The sequence below is a fragment of the Lolium rigidum genome, chromosome 2 (assembly GCF_022539505.1).
Source record: "Lolium rigidum isolate FL_2022 chromosome 2, APGP_CSIRO_Lrig_0.1, whole genome shotgun sequence".
NCBI lineage: Eukaryota > Viridiplantae > Streptophyta > Magnoliopsida > Poales > Poaceae > Lolium > Lolium rigidum.
Window position 1 is genome coordinate 8,365,724 of NC_061509.1, and position 15,285 is coordinate 8,381,008.

The 15,285-nt window shown below is 50.8% G+C and overlaps 1 protein-coding gene and 1 pseudogene across 1 annotated transcript; both read left to right on the forward strand.

Moving 5' to 3' along the window:
- Window positions 1-1,855: 1,855 nt before the first annotated feature.
- LOC124691244 lies at window positions 1,856-4,333 on the forward strand (annotated as a pseudogene).
- Window positions 4,334-6,264: 1,931 nt separating this feature from the next.
- Window positions 6,265-15,059, forward strand: LOC124689180 (receptor-like protein 2). The gene is made up of 3 exons (XM_047222748.1): window positions 6,265-6,343; window positions 12,217-12,613; window positions 12,875-15,059. Exons 1-3 carry the CDS (start codon window positions 6,265-6,267, stop codon window positions 15,057-15,059), a joined length of 2,661 nt encoding a protein of 886 aa, XP_047078704.1.
- The last annotated feature ends 226 nt before the right edge of the window (window positions 15,060-15,285 follow it).

Consider the following 15,285-nt stretch of genomic DNA (forward strand, 5'->3'; position numbering starts at 1 on the left):
ATGCAAACACAGCTACGCTGATCGATGACAAAGACAAATACTCGTGCATAGGTTACAAAGGAATTGAAGTGCAGCTTCACCTAAAAATGCAAAAGATTGCCGCCGTAGCAATCTGCAAAGACCGTGCTCATCCTTCTGTACCTAATAATTCAGAACAATCTGAAAGACAAGATTGCATATGAATGGTTACTATAGAAAACACTTTCTGTTTCTTCCGACAACACATACAATTATCAATGACGGATACACGATCACACATTAGATGCTGGATGGATTCATGATCAGCACAGAACAAACATTCTACAGGTTTTATAATATTCCTTTTCCTAAGATTGTCCTTTGTCATTAGCTTGTTATGAGGTAGCAGCCAAAGAAAGACATCGACACTTGTTTCTTCCGGCCACACGTACAATTATCCTTCTCGAAATAGGCTTTCGCCCCGCTATATTAATATAGCAACACCGATACAAGATAGAGACCACCGCTGGGGCAAACAGCACATCAAAGCCCAAAAGAAAACATAAGAAGAAGAAAAGAGGAAAACAACGTCGACAAAGCCGGATCGACGAAAACAATGATGATCCGCAACCGCTGCGCCCTCCGGAGAATTCCCACCACGATCTTGGCCCTCCGAAGCGCCGCATACCAAAGCAGCACCTTCAAGAAGGGATGCGACGATGACGACGCTGCTGCCTGGACAAATCCTAGGGTTTCCCCCGATATGCGGGAGGGTTGTGGGTAGGGGGAACCCCGACGCCCCTCAAGAAGGAAGGCGGCGCCCGCGAGCGTCACCGCGTCGGTGTCGACCATCCGACAGGGATTTCTCCCGTCCCCAAAGAACCACGACCCGGACACTCCATCGCGCTCCGCCAATCTTGCCATCCACCAACGCGCGCCACCACGATCTTGCAATCACCATTGCCGTCTCACCGTGGCCCAAAGACGACGGCCGACGAAGCCGGGAGGAGACATCCCGAGCCTAGGAGGGTCCGGGACAGCAGCCACGCGGGAGGGCACAACCTCCACCGCCAACCGGCGGCGGCCGGACGGACGCGGCTACGGGAGCATACCGAGGCCCCTCCGGCCCGGCCGAGCCCGGCGGGCTCGTGAAGCTCCCGTGGCCGCGCTGCAGTCCGCGCGCTGCCGTCCTAACCGTCCTCGGCCGGAGCAGCCCCATCGGCCGCCGGGAGCGGACGCACCAGATCTGGCCCGTCCAAGCCCGGATGGAGCCCGAAGGGCCCGGATCTGGGCCGGGAGGCGCCGCCGCTGGCCTCCGCGCCGCCCCGCTGCCAAGTGGCCGCGCGCCGCCGTCGAACCACTCGGAGCCGAGCCACCCGAGGAGCGCCGCCGCCGGAACCTTGACCACCAAAGCGCACCGCCGCCGGACGAGGGAGCCCCCGCGCCTCCCCACCACGCGCGCGGTAAGGGCAAGGCCGCCGCCGCCGGCGCCGCGCGGGCTTTGCCCGGCGGCCTGCGCCGGCGGCGGCGGTGGGGGAGGAGGAGAGGCGGCCTAGACGCTAGGGTTTCTGAGGTCGCCCCGAGTCCGCCCGCGGGGACGGACGGGGGACGAAGCGTTTTTCTCTTCACTGCAATCCATTTGACAGGGGAAGCGTACAATTATCAATGACGGATACATGCACTCCTATGATAGATAACTGGAAAGAAATTAAATTGCATAAAATCGACATCACTGGAAAATTCAAACAAGACTGCAAGCCTGCCATAGCCACTGATTCCGTTGTACACAAGCATCACAATCAGAAGAAAAAGTTTCTTCCTCGTTTGACCATCCACGCTTTACCCAGTAGGGCACTATTTAAGGATCTTGTTTCCGTGCTAGTTTCATCACAAGGCCATGCAGCCAATCTATTTTTCACACAACCAAGAAATTTCACATGCCTTCCCTTGGCTTGGTTCTGGTGCTACTGGTCTCTTTGGTCTCTCCGATCAGCTCCTGCACGGAGCAGGAGAAGAGCTCCCTTCTCCAGTTCCTTGCTGGGCTTTCGCAGGACTCCAGCCTCACGTCATCGTGGCGGAGTGACACAAACTGCTGCACATGGGAAGGGATCACCTGCAACCAAGATTGGAAGGTCACCGATATTTCGCTGCCTTCTCGGGGACTTGAGGGGTCCATCTCGCCATTCCTTGGCAACCTCAGCGGGCTGTCACGCCTCAATCTGTCACACAACTCGCTGTCTGGTGGCTTGCCGCTGGAACTGGTTTCATCAAGCAGCATCATTGTTCTTGACGTCAGTTTCAACCAGCTGACAGGGGGGCTACATGAGGTACCATCTTCAGCCACTACACGGCCTCTGCAGGTACTGAACATCTCAAGCAACTTGTTCACAGGAAGGTTTCCATCCACTGTATGGGAGGTGATGAAGAGTCTTGTTATTCTCAATGCCAGCACCAACAGTTTTACTGGCCAGATACCAACTGCAAACTGTGTTAGCACGCCATATTTTGCTGTCCTTGAACTCAGTTTTAACCAATTCAGTGGAAACATCCCACATGGGCTCAGTAATTGCACTGTGCTGAAATTGCTCAGTGCTGGCCACAACAATCTCGGTGGGACTCTTCCAGAGGACCTTTTCAATGTTACCTCATTAGAGCACCTCTCTTTACCTAGCAATTGGTTACAAGGATCTCTCGATGGCATCAGCAAACTCACAAATCTGGTCATCCTTGATCTTGGAGGAAACTTTCTCAGTGGCAATATTCCAGGGTCTATAGGTGACCTGAGGAGATTGGAGGAGCTGCATTTGGGACACAACAACATGTCAGGGGAGCTTCCAACAGCTCTAAGTAACTGCACAAATCTTGTAACAGTTGACCTCAAGACCAACATGTTCAGTGGAGAACTTTCCAAGGTCAACTTCTCCAACCTATCCAATCTCAAAAAAATAGATCTTCTGCGCAACCACTTCACCGGCAACATTCCAGATAGCCTATACTCCTGCAGCAAGCTGACTGCACTACGTCTATCTCACAACAATTTCCACGGCCAGTTGTCAGAAAGAATAGACAATCTGAAGTCCCTCTCATTCTTATCACTTGTTAACAACTCCCTTACAGATATCACTAGAACTATTCGGATCCTTGGGAAATCCCAGAGCCTCACCACCCTTTTTATCGGGCTTAACTTCTTGCATGAAACCATGCCAGAGGATGACAACATTGATGGTTTTCAGAATCTCAAGGTTCTTTCCATAAGTGATTGTTCATTGTCTGGAGAAATACCTCACTGGTTATCAAAGCTCACAAGTTTAGAATTGTTATTTCTACACAACAATCAACTAACCGGGACAATACCTGACTGGATTAGCAGTCTAAACGTCCTCTTCTTTCTTGATGTATCAAACAACAAACTTATAGGGGAAATTCCGGCTGCCTTAATGGAGATGCCAATGCTGAAATCAGACAAGACTGCACCAAAGGTCTTCTTTGAGCTGCCTGTTTATGCTTTCAGTCCATCTTTGCAATACCTAATGCCCAGCGCATATCCTAAAGCACTGGACCTGAGCATCAATAACTTCACTGGTCATATACCTGAGAAGATTGGTCAGTTGAAAGGACTCACTTTCCTCTATTTGGGATCCAACAAATTATCGGGAGAGATCCCAGAAGCGATCTGCACCCTTACGAACCTACAGGTGCTTGACTTGTCCAGCAATCATCTCACTGGTACAATTCCAGCTGAGCTAAACAATCTACACTTCCTTTCAAACTTCAGCATTTCCAATAATGACCTAGAAGGCCCTATTCCAACCACGGGGCAGCTCAGCACGTTCCCTGGTTCTAGCTATGGTGGAAACCCCAAACTGTGTGGCCCTATGATTGTAAATCGTTGCGGTTCAACAGAAGCAGGTCCAGTCTCCATTGTCTTGACAAAAGAGATTGACACTGAGGTCATCATTGCGATCGCCTTTGGTGCTTTCTTTATAGTAGGGGTCATGTACGATCAGATAGTCTTGGCCAGACATTTTGGCTGAACTCTTGTAATTATTATCACGACCCCAAACCATGACGCGATCTTAAGTGGTTGTCAGTTCAGCAAGACCATGTGAGTGGCTCCAGCCCTAGCAAGATCAACATCCCTGTAAACCTGGTATCTTTACATTCACTTTGTACTCTATGTAACAGGAAAATAATTACTCCAGTGAGTGAGCAACGTCAATAGTGTGTACGCATATTTTATTGTTGGGCATGCTAAATTAACTATTTGTCCCTGTGTACTATATGTAACTAATCAATTATTTGTTCAGTAACACAAGGAAGCTGGGCATGCTAAATTTCAGGTATATGAATAGTTAAGATGAAATGTATATGATGTAACACGTCCAAAAATCCATCACAAAAACATTCTCAGGGATAAAAGGAGAGGTGGTGGCTGAAGTAACTAATTTACGCGCCACAGTGTTTTCAGAAATAATTTTTAATGCAGGATGTATGTTGGGATGCGCGTCAATGTCTTTGCTTCCCTAGGCCCTAGCCTTCAGCATCTGTCCACCGGCCAGCGTAGCACACTCGAGATTCTGAATCCTCAGCTTCGTGGGGAACTGCGGGATCAGAGCACATGTCAGGGAAGAGTGCTGCTATACACACGACAAATTCCGTCCGATTTCTGTACGACCAAACTTATCACACGCGGGCAACGAGCGGTTTGGCTTTGGTCTGTGACTTGGGTTCGGGAAGGAACGACCTGGTCCAGTCCACTGACTGACACGCGTGTAAACATATCTCAAATAGCTGTAGGCTTTCCAGAAATAGCTAGTGAAAAGTAGATGTAGGCTTTATTTAAAATTTGAAAAAATATTATTTAAAAGTACTTAAAATATAAAATAAATATTTTCATGTACATATTATCTTGATACTTTCTTGTGCAAATTCCCAAGAAAACATACGATTTTGTCTGACTTAAATAAAAATAAAAAATATGCAAATGACACCAGCGGCCCCCAAATAGGCACAGGCACTGCCGTATGGGCATGCCGGTAGAGCATCCTCTATTTAGAGATGCTGCTCCCACACCAGCGCCGGGGGCGCCAGCTCCGATAGGATTTGAAACTTAAGAGCATCTCCAGTCGCGTCCCCCAAACCGTCCCCCAAACGGCGCCGGATTGAACGTTTCGGGGACGTGTTTTGTTCGTGCCGCGTTTGGGGGACGTCTCTCCCCAGCGGCGTCCCCCAATCGAGGTCCCAAACAGTTTTTTTTAACACTTTTGCTTTGTCATTTCTACAAACACCTTGTGGCCGGCAAGCTCCGGCGAGCTGCTCGTCCGTCCATACCGCCGTGGTAGAGCAGAGGCGAGGAGAAGGCGGGCAAACAAAGGAGAGCGCAGCCAGCAATGGGCAACAGCATCGGCGGGCGGCGGAAGGGCGCGAAGGCAGTGGCGGAGCCAATCGGGCTAGCTAGCCCGGGCAGACTCCCAAAGTTCATGGCGATGGAGTATTTTGCCCAGCTGAAGCTCCGCCACTGCACGAAGGTGATACAGCTGGATGGCACAGCGTTCCGAGTGAAGCCGCCGGCGTACGCGGGCACGGTGCTGCGTGAGCACCCGGGCCTCCAGCTCCTAGACTCCGAGCAGGTGAAGCTATTGGGCGTCCGCACGCGCCTGTTGGGCGTCCCTGGCGGACCACACCGCCGCCTGCCGCGGATCCATCGCGATCTGCCGGTAGTCCTCGTCGACGGAACGATCGACAATGAAGTTCTGGCCGGGGAACTCCTCCGGGTTGTCGTCGCCATAGAGGGCCGCCTGCGCCTCCGCCTCCATCTCCCACCATTGCTTCTTCTTCGCCAGCAGAAGTGGTGGCGAGGCCGCGGCGTCCTCCTCCTTGAGGCAGCGGCGGTGGCCCAACCCCGTCGTCCGACGGGCCGGAGAAGAGGACACGAGCCTCACCCCATCGCGGATGACGACGCCTCCGGAAGGAGGTGCGGCCGAGCGCGTGCGGGCGACGGCTGATGATGATCCGGTGCGCGAGCTTCCAGATGCCGCGGTCCTTTCCGAGGCCCTCTGCGGAGTCGGCGCCGCCGGCGCCATGCACGCCGCCTGCGGGAAGTACAGCGGGTCACGTGGCCTGTCGCCGCTGGCGCGCTGGCGGAACCCGTACTGGCGCAGCGTGGTGCGGACGTCGCGGCCGTACCACCAGGCATGGCGGCCGACGGTGTTGAAGCGGCCCGGGAGCGGTCGGACGCCCGCGTGAGCTCAACGGCGCGCTCATCTTCGAAACGCCGCTGCTAGATCGGGCTGTCGACCGTCGAGGATGAGCTGCAACGAGCGGAGCACGCCGTCGCTGCCGCCGGCCTCGTCGTTGTGCGCCATCGTCGGAGGGTGCATGGGAGGTTTGCGCGGCGGTTGGACGGCGGCGGCTTGGGTTGGAAGACGAGGAAGAAGAGAAGTGCACGCCGGTGGGGTTTTAAGGGAGGCGGCGGACACGCATTGAAGGCGCGTGGGTAAGGTAGGTGGACGCCGCGTGGCCAGTCGCCGCCGTTTTCGCCGCTTGGGTTTTTCCACGCTGGAGGCCATTAACGCCGACGACCAACCTTCCCGCGTCGTTTCCGATGCGAACCGTCGCGTTCGCGTCCTCTCGCTGACAAGGCGCCGCCACCCGCAAAAACAGTTGTGCCGCGAGGCGCCGGCGCGCAAGGGGTCGACACGGGGTTGCCGGCGCTTCTATTGGGCTCGAAAAATCGCCGACGCTATTAGGGGCGCGCCGGTGTGAGCCCATTTTCGCTGTCCACCCCTAAAAAACTATCGGAGCCGCTATCGGAACCGTCGTTCAAGATGTTGTTGGTATACGCGTATGTTTCGGAGCCAAGAGTATTTTTGCGGTTTGGGCCTGAATTGAACTTGTGCATTGGGAAGAGAAGTAGTTAGCGGTAGGAGAATGGAGTATCGTACGCACATCGGACACGAATTGTCGTGTGTGAAGCATTATCGGTCAGGGAATGCACCCTGATCCGATCCCCTGCCTGAGCTCCGGCCACCAGATGAGGGAGCACCTGTGTGCCGGCCGCCTGGCGGCCGGGAGCCCCAATAGCACGCCTGAAGCATGCACTACGCGCACACCACCTGTAGCGACCACCTAGCCCATTTATCCCTCTACGGCGCTATGTTTGTTTCGTGCGCTGACTTCCGGCAGCTCCGGTTTTCTCTGGTTTTCCTCTACTGTTTCGGTTTTTCTCTATTTTCTTGGAAAAGGTTCATATTCGAAAACTGTTCAAAATTGAAATTTTCTAAATTTGAAATTTTAAAAATTGTTCTGATCTGGAAAACATTCAAATTTTAAATTTGTTACAATTGAAAAATTATTCAGATTTAAAACTGTTCATATTTGAAATTTGTTCGGATTTAAAAAATGTTCAGATTTTGAAAAGTGTTCAAATTTGAAAATTGTTCTGATATATAATAAATCAAAGGGCGAACCAAATTATAACAACAGGCTATTAAACTTGGCTAACATGCAAAAATAAGATGCAGCGTGCAAACCATAGACAGACAGTAAAATTAGTTCCGCCATGTTCACTGTGCCATACTCACAGCGTGCCAGTCAATCGTTGTTTTCTCTCAATCGGAACACAAATACTATTAGCCATCATTGATATAAGAAAAACTTCTTCAAAACGACCCACTCTACAGTGATGGATTACAATATGAACAAACTGCAAAGGAATCGCAGACTCGAAGTGCATACTGACAATCATTAAAATGACACCATCTCCAAATCATGTACGTGTATCAACCCTAATAGCATAAATGATGAAATATAATTATATGTAGTCAAACCGATGCTACTTCTCACGTGCCTAACTGATCATACCTTGTGAATCTGTGGGATTCAGTCATTGGTAGACATATGCCTTTTCCTGCTTTTCAAAAAGGGATTCCTCACGAGCTGAATTTTCTCTTCTGCCACCAAATGTCAGTAGACTGCTAGGAAAAGTGGTCAGATTAAGCATAAACATACCAATTTGTGCTTTGAAGTCAGGCTTACGAATAAATTACAGTAGATATGCGGTAGCTGCTAATCCTTGACTCGTTTATTTACAGGTGATCCTTGACTCAACTTAATTTTTCATCACTACAAACAGACCAGATCAAACCCTCTCTTGGTCTTTCTTCATAACACATTTCGGCACTCTTGTTAGAGCAATATACCTGTGGTATTACCGGGGGCCAAAGGCCACAATATATAGTACATGTACAGGTGCACATATGCAGAAAGCCCCCTAACATAGGGAGAAACTACAATATACAGATATATACATCTAACACCCCCCTCAAACTCATGGTGGATCCACAACACTGAGTTTGGAGAGTAAGAAATCATGTTGCGCTCGAGTCTGTGCCTTCGTAAAGAAATCCGCCAACTGCAAATCTGAAGGCACATAATGAACCGCAACAACATCATCCTGTACCTGAGCACGTGTATAAAAAGCATCAACACCAATATGCTTGGTCAGCTCATGCTTGACCGGATCACGTGCAATACTGATAGCACATGTACTGTCACAAAAGTGGAGTGGGTGTCGTAACAGAGACCCCAAAATCTGTAAGCAACCACCGTAACTAAGTCACCTCAGCAATCAACAAAGCCATAGCCCGCAACTCAGCCTCAACACTCGAACGGGAAACTGCGACCTGTTTCTTCGTCTTCCAAGCAACAAGCGAACCACCAAGAAACACACAGTAAGCAGAAAGTGAACGACGATCCGTAGGATCACTCGCCCACGTAGCATCCGAATAGCACTGGAGCTGGAGAGAGCTGGAACGGGGAAAGAAAAGGCGACGAGTGATCGTGCCACGAAGATAACGAAGAACACGGAGGAGATGACTCTAGTGAACAGTGGTAGGAGCTGAGACAAACTGACTCGGAATATGAACAGGATAAGAAATATCAGGACGAGTGACAGCAAGATAAACAAGACTCCCAACAAGATGGCGATAACGGGTGGGATCAGGAAGAGGATCACCATCAGTAGGACGAAGCTTTACATTAAGCTCCATAGGAGTATCAACCGTGCGCTCATCCCCGAGAGCAGCACGAGAAAGAAGATCCTGAATGTACTTTTCCTGAGAGATAGAAAAGCCATCAGAAGTGGAGGAAACCTCAATGCCAAGAAAATAGCGAAGAGGACCAAGATCAGTCATAAGAAACTGATCACGAAGACAAGCCTTGACGAAGGCAATATACTCAGGATCATCACCAGTAATGATCATGTCATCAACATAGAGAAGAAGAAGAGTACGTCCACGAGGAGAAGTGTGAACGAAAAGTGCTGGATCGTGAAGACTAGGAGAGAAACCAGCAGCAGTCACCACAGAGGTGAAGCGCTCAAACCAGGCACGAGGGGCCTGTTTGAGACCATAGAGAGAACGTCGAAGACGACAAACCATCCCATCGGGAACAGAATACCCAGGAGGAGGTTGCATGTAAACCTCCTCACTCAACTCGCCATTAAGAAAAGCATTCCGAACATCAAGCTGGGAGACGGACCAGCGGCGAGCGAAAGCAACGGCAAGAAGGGTACGCACAGTAGTCATATGAGCCACGGGGAAAATGTCTCATCATAGTCACGGCCGTGCTCTCGCTGAAAGCCACGAGCCACAAGACGCGCTTTATAGCGCTCAAGAGATCCATCAGAGCGAGTCTTAATTTTATAAACCCACTTACACGTGATAGGACGAACACCAGAAGGGGGAGAAACAAGATCCCAAGTGCCAGTGCGCTCAAGTGCAGCGATCTCCTCAGCCATGGCAAGCTGCCATTCAGGATGACGCTCGGCATCACGATAAGAAGTCGGCTCGGAAACAACAGAGAGACCATACTGACTAGGAGAGTAACGAACTGGAGCACGACGCTGACGAACAGGCCGTGAAGGAGGAAGCTCATCGGCAGAAGACAACTCATCAGAAGAAGAAGGGACAGCATCAGAAGAATCCGAAGCCGGAGAACGAGGAGTACTAGGTGGACTAGACGAACGAGAGGATGGCGCCGAAGGGGGCGCATCAGAAGTAGGAGGGAGAGGAGGAGGGACAGCAGGGGGTGCATCCGGAAAAAGAAGAAAAGAGATATCATCCACGGGGTAAGTACCCGAGGTGGGGCGAGGATAGAAGGGACGCGTCTCATCAAACGTGACGTCACGAGAGATGCGCATCCGACGACCAACAGGGTCCCAACAGCGATAGCCCTTATGCTCATCACTGTATCCGAGAAAAACACACTCAACAGACTGAGCGGTCAGTTTGGTGCGTTCGCGAGGAGGGAGAAGAACATAGCAAACACAACCAAATGAACGGAGAGTCGAGTAGTCTGGAGAAACACCAGAGAGACGCTCGAGAGGAATGCCACCCTGTAGAGCAGCGGAAGGCTGAATGTTAATGAGGTGGGCCGACGTAGCGACAGCCTCAGCCCAGAAATGAAGCAATCATCATAGCACGGGTGGTCTCAAGAAGATGACGATGCTTACGCTCGGCGACACCATTTTGAGCATGCGCGCCGGGACAAGAAAACTGAGCGAGGGTGCCCTCCTCAGCAAGGACACCACGAAGGTGCTGGGAGATATACTCACCAGCAGAATCAGCACGGAACACGCGAATGGGTGAGGAATACTGATTGCGGACCATGGCCGCAAAACGCTGATAAATAGAGAGCACCTCACTGCGAGAGCGCATGAAAAACACCCAGGTGTACCATGAAAAATCATCAATGAATAAGATATAGTATCGGTGGCCCCTTTCGAAGCGAAGGGAGCCGGACCCCAAACATCTGAATGGACTAAATCGAACGGTCACTGAGAGACAGACACACTAGTAGGATAGGGAAGCTGAATCTATTTGCCTAACCTACAACCCTGACAGTGTAACGACCCATCTCCAGAGACAGACCCCAGAAGGCCACGATGAACCAAAGACGACGAGGCGAGAGTCACAAAGGTGACCAAGACGATGATGCTACTGCTGAAAAGAGCCGGTGACAGAGGCAACAACCGGAGGAGAACTGGCAGATGGAGTGTCAGCGGAAGGAACACGAAGCCAGTCTAACTCCCAAAGCCCCGGAGACTTACGGCTACGAGGGCCAGCTCCAACTAGGGCTTATGTGCGACGATCCTGAACCGCACAAGACTCAGCGTCAAGAATGACGCGACAACCAGAATCAGTGAGCTGGCTAGCAGAGAAAAGGTTCATCTGAAGGCGAGGAACATGAGAAACATCAGGGACAGAGAAAGAGGGAGTAGAAAGGGTGCCTGTACTAGAAACAGGAATAGAGGTACCATCAGCCGTGACAACACGGACAGGAGAAATAAGAGACCGAAGAGCAAACAGAATAGAAGACTCAGAGGTCATATGAAAGGAAGCACCAGAATCCAGATACCACGGGGACATACCTGACTGTGTAGAAAGTGGTGGTCGCACAGTGCCAGAAGAGCCAGTCACAGAACCAGCAGCGCTCGGCGAGGAAGAGTCTATAGTAGCGAGCAGACCACGACGACCCCTGAGAATGTCCTGATCAGAGAGTGCAACTGCAGAAGATCCTGAAGAGCCAGCCTGGCGACGATCCTGGAACTGCGCGACGTAAGCCGGGATCCCGCGTCCGGCGAGGTGGAGGAAGTGTGGCCAACCTTGCCACAATAGGTGCAATGAGGACGAGGGCGGAGACTCGGACCGCGAGGCTGCTGACGTAAACTGGAATCCCAAGCATCAAGCAGGCAGTGAAGTTGCGCTATCTCATGCGCAGAGAGGGGCGCGACTGGAGAGGTCGACGTACAATCAGGTGCCAACAAGGAGCTATCACCCACACACACAGAGGCCACCAAAGGGGGCGACGGAGAGCAACACGCCGATGAAGACAGAGTCGGCAAAATGCGGTCATAACCACATGAAGAGGCCGCAAAAGTCGATGTAGAGCGGTAGGCCGACGTAGACGGAGTCGACGAAGCGCGGCCATAACCGCGGGAAGAGGCCGCAAAAGTCGATGTAGAGCGGCGGGCCGACGTAGACGAAGTCGGCGAAGCACGGGCAGAGCCGCGTGAAAAAGCCGTGAAAGTCGATGTAGAGCGGCAGACTGTCATACACGGAGGCAGCGGACAAATACCAAGTACCGAAGGAAGGCCCAAAGATAAAGCGGGATCAGCGGAAGAAGACATCGGGTAACAACAGCCGACGACATTATTTTTTTTTTTTGCTTTTTTTTTTTTTTTTTGCTTTTTTTTAGAGCAAGTCAACTGCAGGAGACAGAAAACGGATCGGAGCGAAGCTGGAGATAGAGAGCAGAGCGGGCGGGTTGGGGCTCGCGCGGCGGCCCGCTGGCTGCTGCTGCACAGGAGATCGGGAGGCGGGCGCCTGGAGGATGGCGGGAAGTGGAGGGCCGGAGCTTCGTGGGAGATCGGGAGGCGGGCGCCTGGAGGAGCTTCGTCGGCAGAGCGCCTGGAGGAGATCGGGAGGCGGGCGCCTGGAGGAGCTTCGTCGGCAGAGCGCCTGGAGGTGGCAGAGCGCCTGGGGACGGAACCTTGCAGGAGCGGGGCGGCGCGGGAAGTGGAGGGCCGGAGATCCTGGCGCGCCGAAGGAGATCGGGAGCGGGGCTCACCTCGATTTGATCGGGGGCAGAGCAGGCGCATGGAGATCGATCCAAGACGAGAAGTAGACGGGCGACGGAGAGACGAACGGCGACGGACAAGCAGCGTCGGCCGGAAAATTTAGAGAACCAATTTCGGCTCTGATACCATGTTAGAGCAATATACTTGTGGTATTACCAGGGGGCCAAAGGCCACAATATATAGTACATATACAGGTGCACATATGCAGAAAGCCTCCTAACATAGGGAGAAACTACAATATACAGATATATACATCTAACAACTCCATCTTTGCAGACAAAAGCTTAAGCCTCTAGTTTCCAGTTTGTTTGTCGAGAAAACCATGCAGATCCTCAATCGCTCACACATGAACCGAATTCCCATACCTTTCTTTGGGTTAGCTCTTGCGCTACTAGTCTCATTGGCGTCTCACACCAACTCCTGCATGGAGCAGGATAAGATCTCTCTTCTCCAGCTCCTTGCTGGGTTCTCACGGGATGGAGGCCTCATGGCATCATGGCGGAGCGACAAGGACTGCTGCGCGTGGGAAGGGATCACCTGCAGCAGTCCCAATAGGACGGTCACGGATATTTTGCTGGCTTCTCGAGGTCTTGAAGGATCCATCTCGCCATTCATTGGCAACCTCACTGGCCTGTTGCGATTCGATCTGTCCTGCAACTCGCTGTCTGGTAGCTTACCACTTGAGTTAATGCAGTCCAGCAGCATCATTGTCCTTGACGTCAGCTTCAACCGCCTCACAGGAAGCCTGAGTGAGCTGCCATCTTCAGCACCCGTCCAGCCTCTGCAGGTACTTAACATCTCGAGCAACTTGTTCACAGGAAGGTTTCCACTAACGACATGGGAGGTGATGAAGAGTCTGGTCACGCTGAATGCCAGCACCAACAGTTTTACTGGGGAGATACCAACTACACCCTGTGCTAGCGCGCCATCTTTTGCTGTGCTCGAACTCAGTTTTAACCAGTTCAGTGGGAACATCCCACCAGAGCTCAGTAATTGCTCTGTGCTGAAATTGCTCAACGCTGGCTACAACAACCTCAGTGGGACACTTCCAGATGAATTCTTCAAGGTTAACTCACTAGAGCACCTCTCGTTACCTAGCAATTGGTTAGAAGGAGCACTGAATGGAATCATAAATCTCACTAATCTGGTCACCCTTGATCTTGGAGTGAATGAGCTGAGCGGCAACATTCCACATTCTATAGGTGAGCTGAAGAGATTGGAGGAGCTACATCCGGAACTCAACTACATGTCAGGAGAGCTGCCATCCGCTCTGAGCAACTGCACAAATCTCGTAAGAATTGACCTCATGAGCAATCAATTCAGTGGGGAACTTACCAAGGTCAACTTTGCAAACCTGCCCAATCTAAAATATTTAGATCTTCTGTACAACAACTTCACTGGAATAATTCCAGAAAGCATATACTCCTGCAGCAGGCTGACTGCACTAAGGCTGTCTCAGAACAATTTCTATGGCCAGTTGTCAGAAAGAATAGGCAATCTGAAGTCTCTATCATTCCTATCACTTGTTCGCAATTCTCTTACAAATATCACACGAACTCTTCAGATCCTTGGGACTTCCAAAAGCCTCAAAACCCTTTTTCTTGGTTTCAACTTCATGCATGAGACAATGCCAAATGATTACACTATTGATGGTTTTGAGAATCTTCAGGTTCTGGGATTAAATGATTGTTCATTGTCTGGAAACATACCTCACTGGTTATCAAAGCTCACAAATTTGAGAATGTTATTTTTACTCAACAATCAACTCACTGAAACAATACCTGACTGGATCAGTAGCCTAAACTTCCTCTTCTGTCTAGACATATCAAACAACAGCCTTACGGGGAAAATTCCATCAGCCTTAATGGACATGCCAATGCTAAGATCAGACAACAACATTGCCCCAAACGTCTTCGAGCTGTCTGTTTATGATAAGATTTCATCGCTCCAGTACCTCAGACTTGGCGCTTTTCCAAAAATGTTGAATCTGGGTATGAATAACTTTGCTGGTTCTATCCCTGAAGAACTCGGTAAGTTGCAAGCACTCTTTTCACTAAATTTGAGCTCCAACAAATTATCTGGAGAGATCCCCCAATCGCTCTTCACCCTAAAGAATCTGCAAGTACTTGACTTGTCGAACAATCGTCTCACTGGTACAATTCCAGCTGCACTGAATAATCTGCACTTCTTGTCAAAATTTAATGTTTCCAATAATGATCTCGAAGGACCGATGCCAACTGTGGGCCAGCTTAGCACGTTTCCTGATTCTAGCTTTGATGGAAACCCAACATTGTGTGGTCCTATGATTGTAAACCATTGCAGTTCAACAGAAGCAGGTCAAGCCACCATTATCTCCACAAAAGGTATTGGCACTAAGGTCGTTTTTGCAATCGCATTTGGTGTTTTTTTTGTAGCAGGAGTCCTATATGATCAAATTGTCTTATCCAGATACGTTGGCTAAACTCTTTAAACTGTTACCACCACCTCCAAACCATGACGTGATCATGCCAGTGGCTCCAGCCCCAGCAAGATCAACATCACTGGTGAACATGGTATCTTGGGTAAGTGATATTCACACTGCACCCGTGTAACAGGACAATGAGTTGTGAGTGAGAAATGTCAACCGTGTGTAAGCATATTGCTTTTATGGAACTAGCAAGGTGGCCCTCGCAAATGCGAGGGCATGC

Excerpts from the sequence above, each read along its gene's own strand:
- LOC124689180 (XM_047222748.1), top strand. The coding sequence starts at position 6,265 with ATGAGCTGCAACGAGCGGAGCACGCCGTCGCTGCCGCCGGCCTCGTCG. Across the intron at positions 6,344-12,216 it reads CGTCGGAGGGTGCATGGGAG|AGCAAGTCAACTGCAGGAGA; the intron begins GTTTGCGCGGCG and ends GCTTTTTTTTAG. Across the intron at positions 12,614-12,874 it reads TTTGATCGGGGGCAGAGCAG|ACAAAAGCTTAAGCCTCTAG; the intron begins GCGCATGGAGAT and ends CCATCTTTGCAG.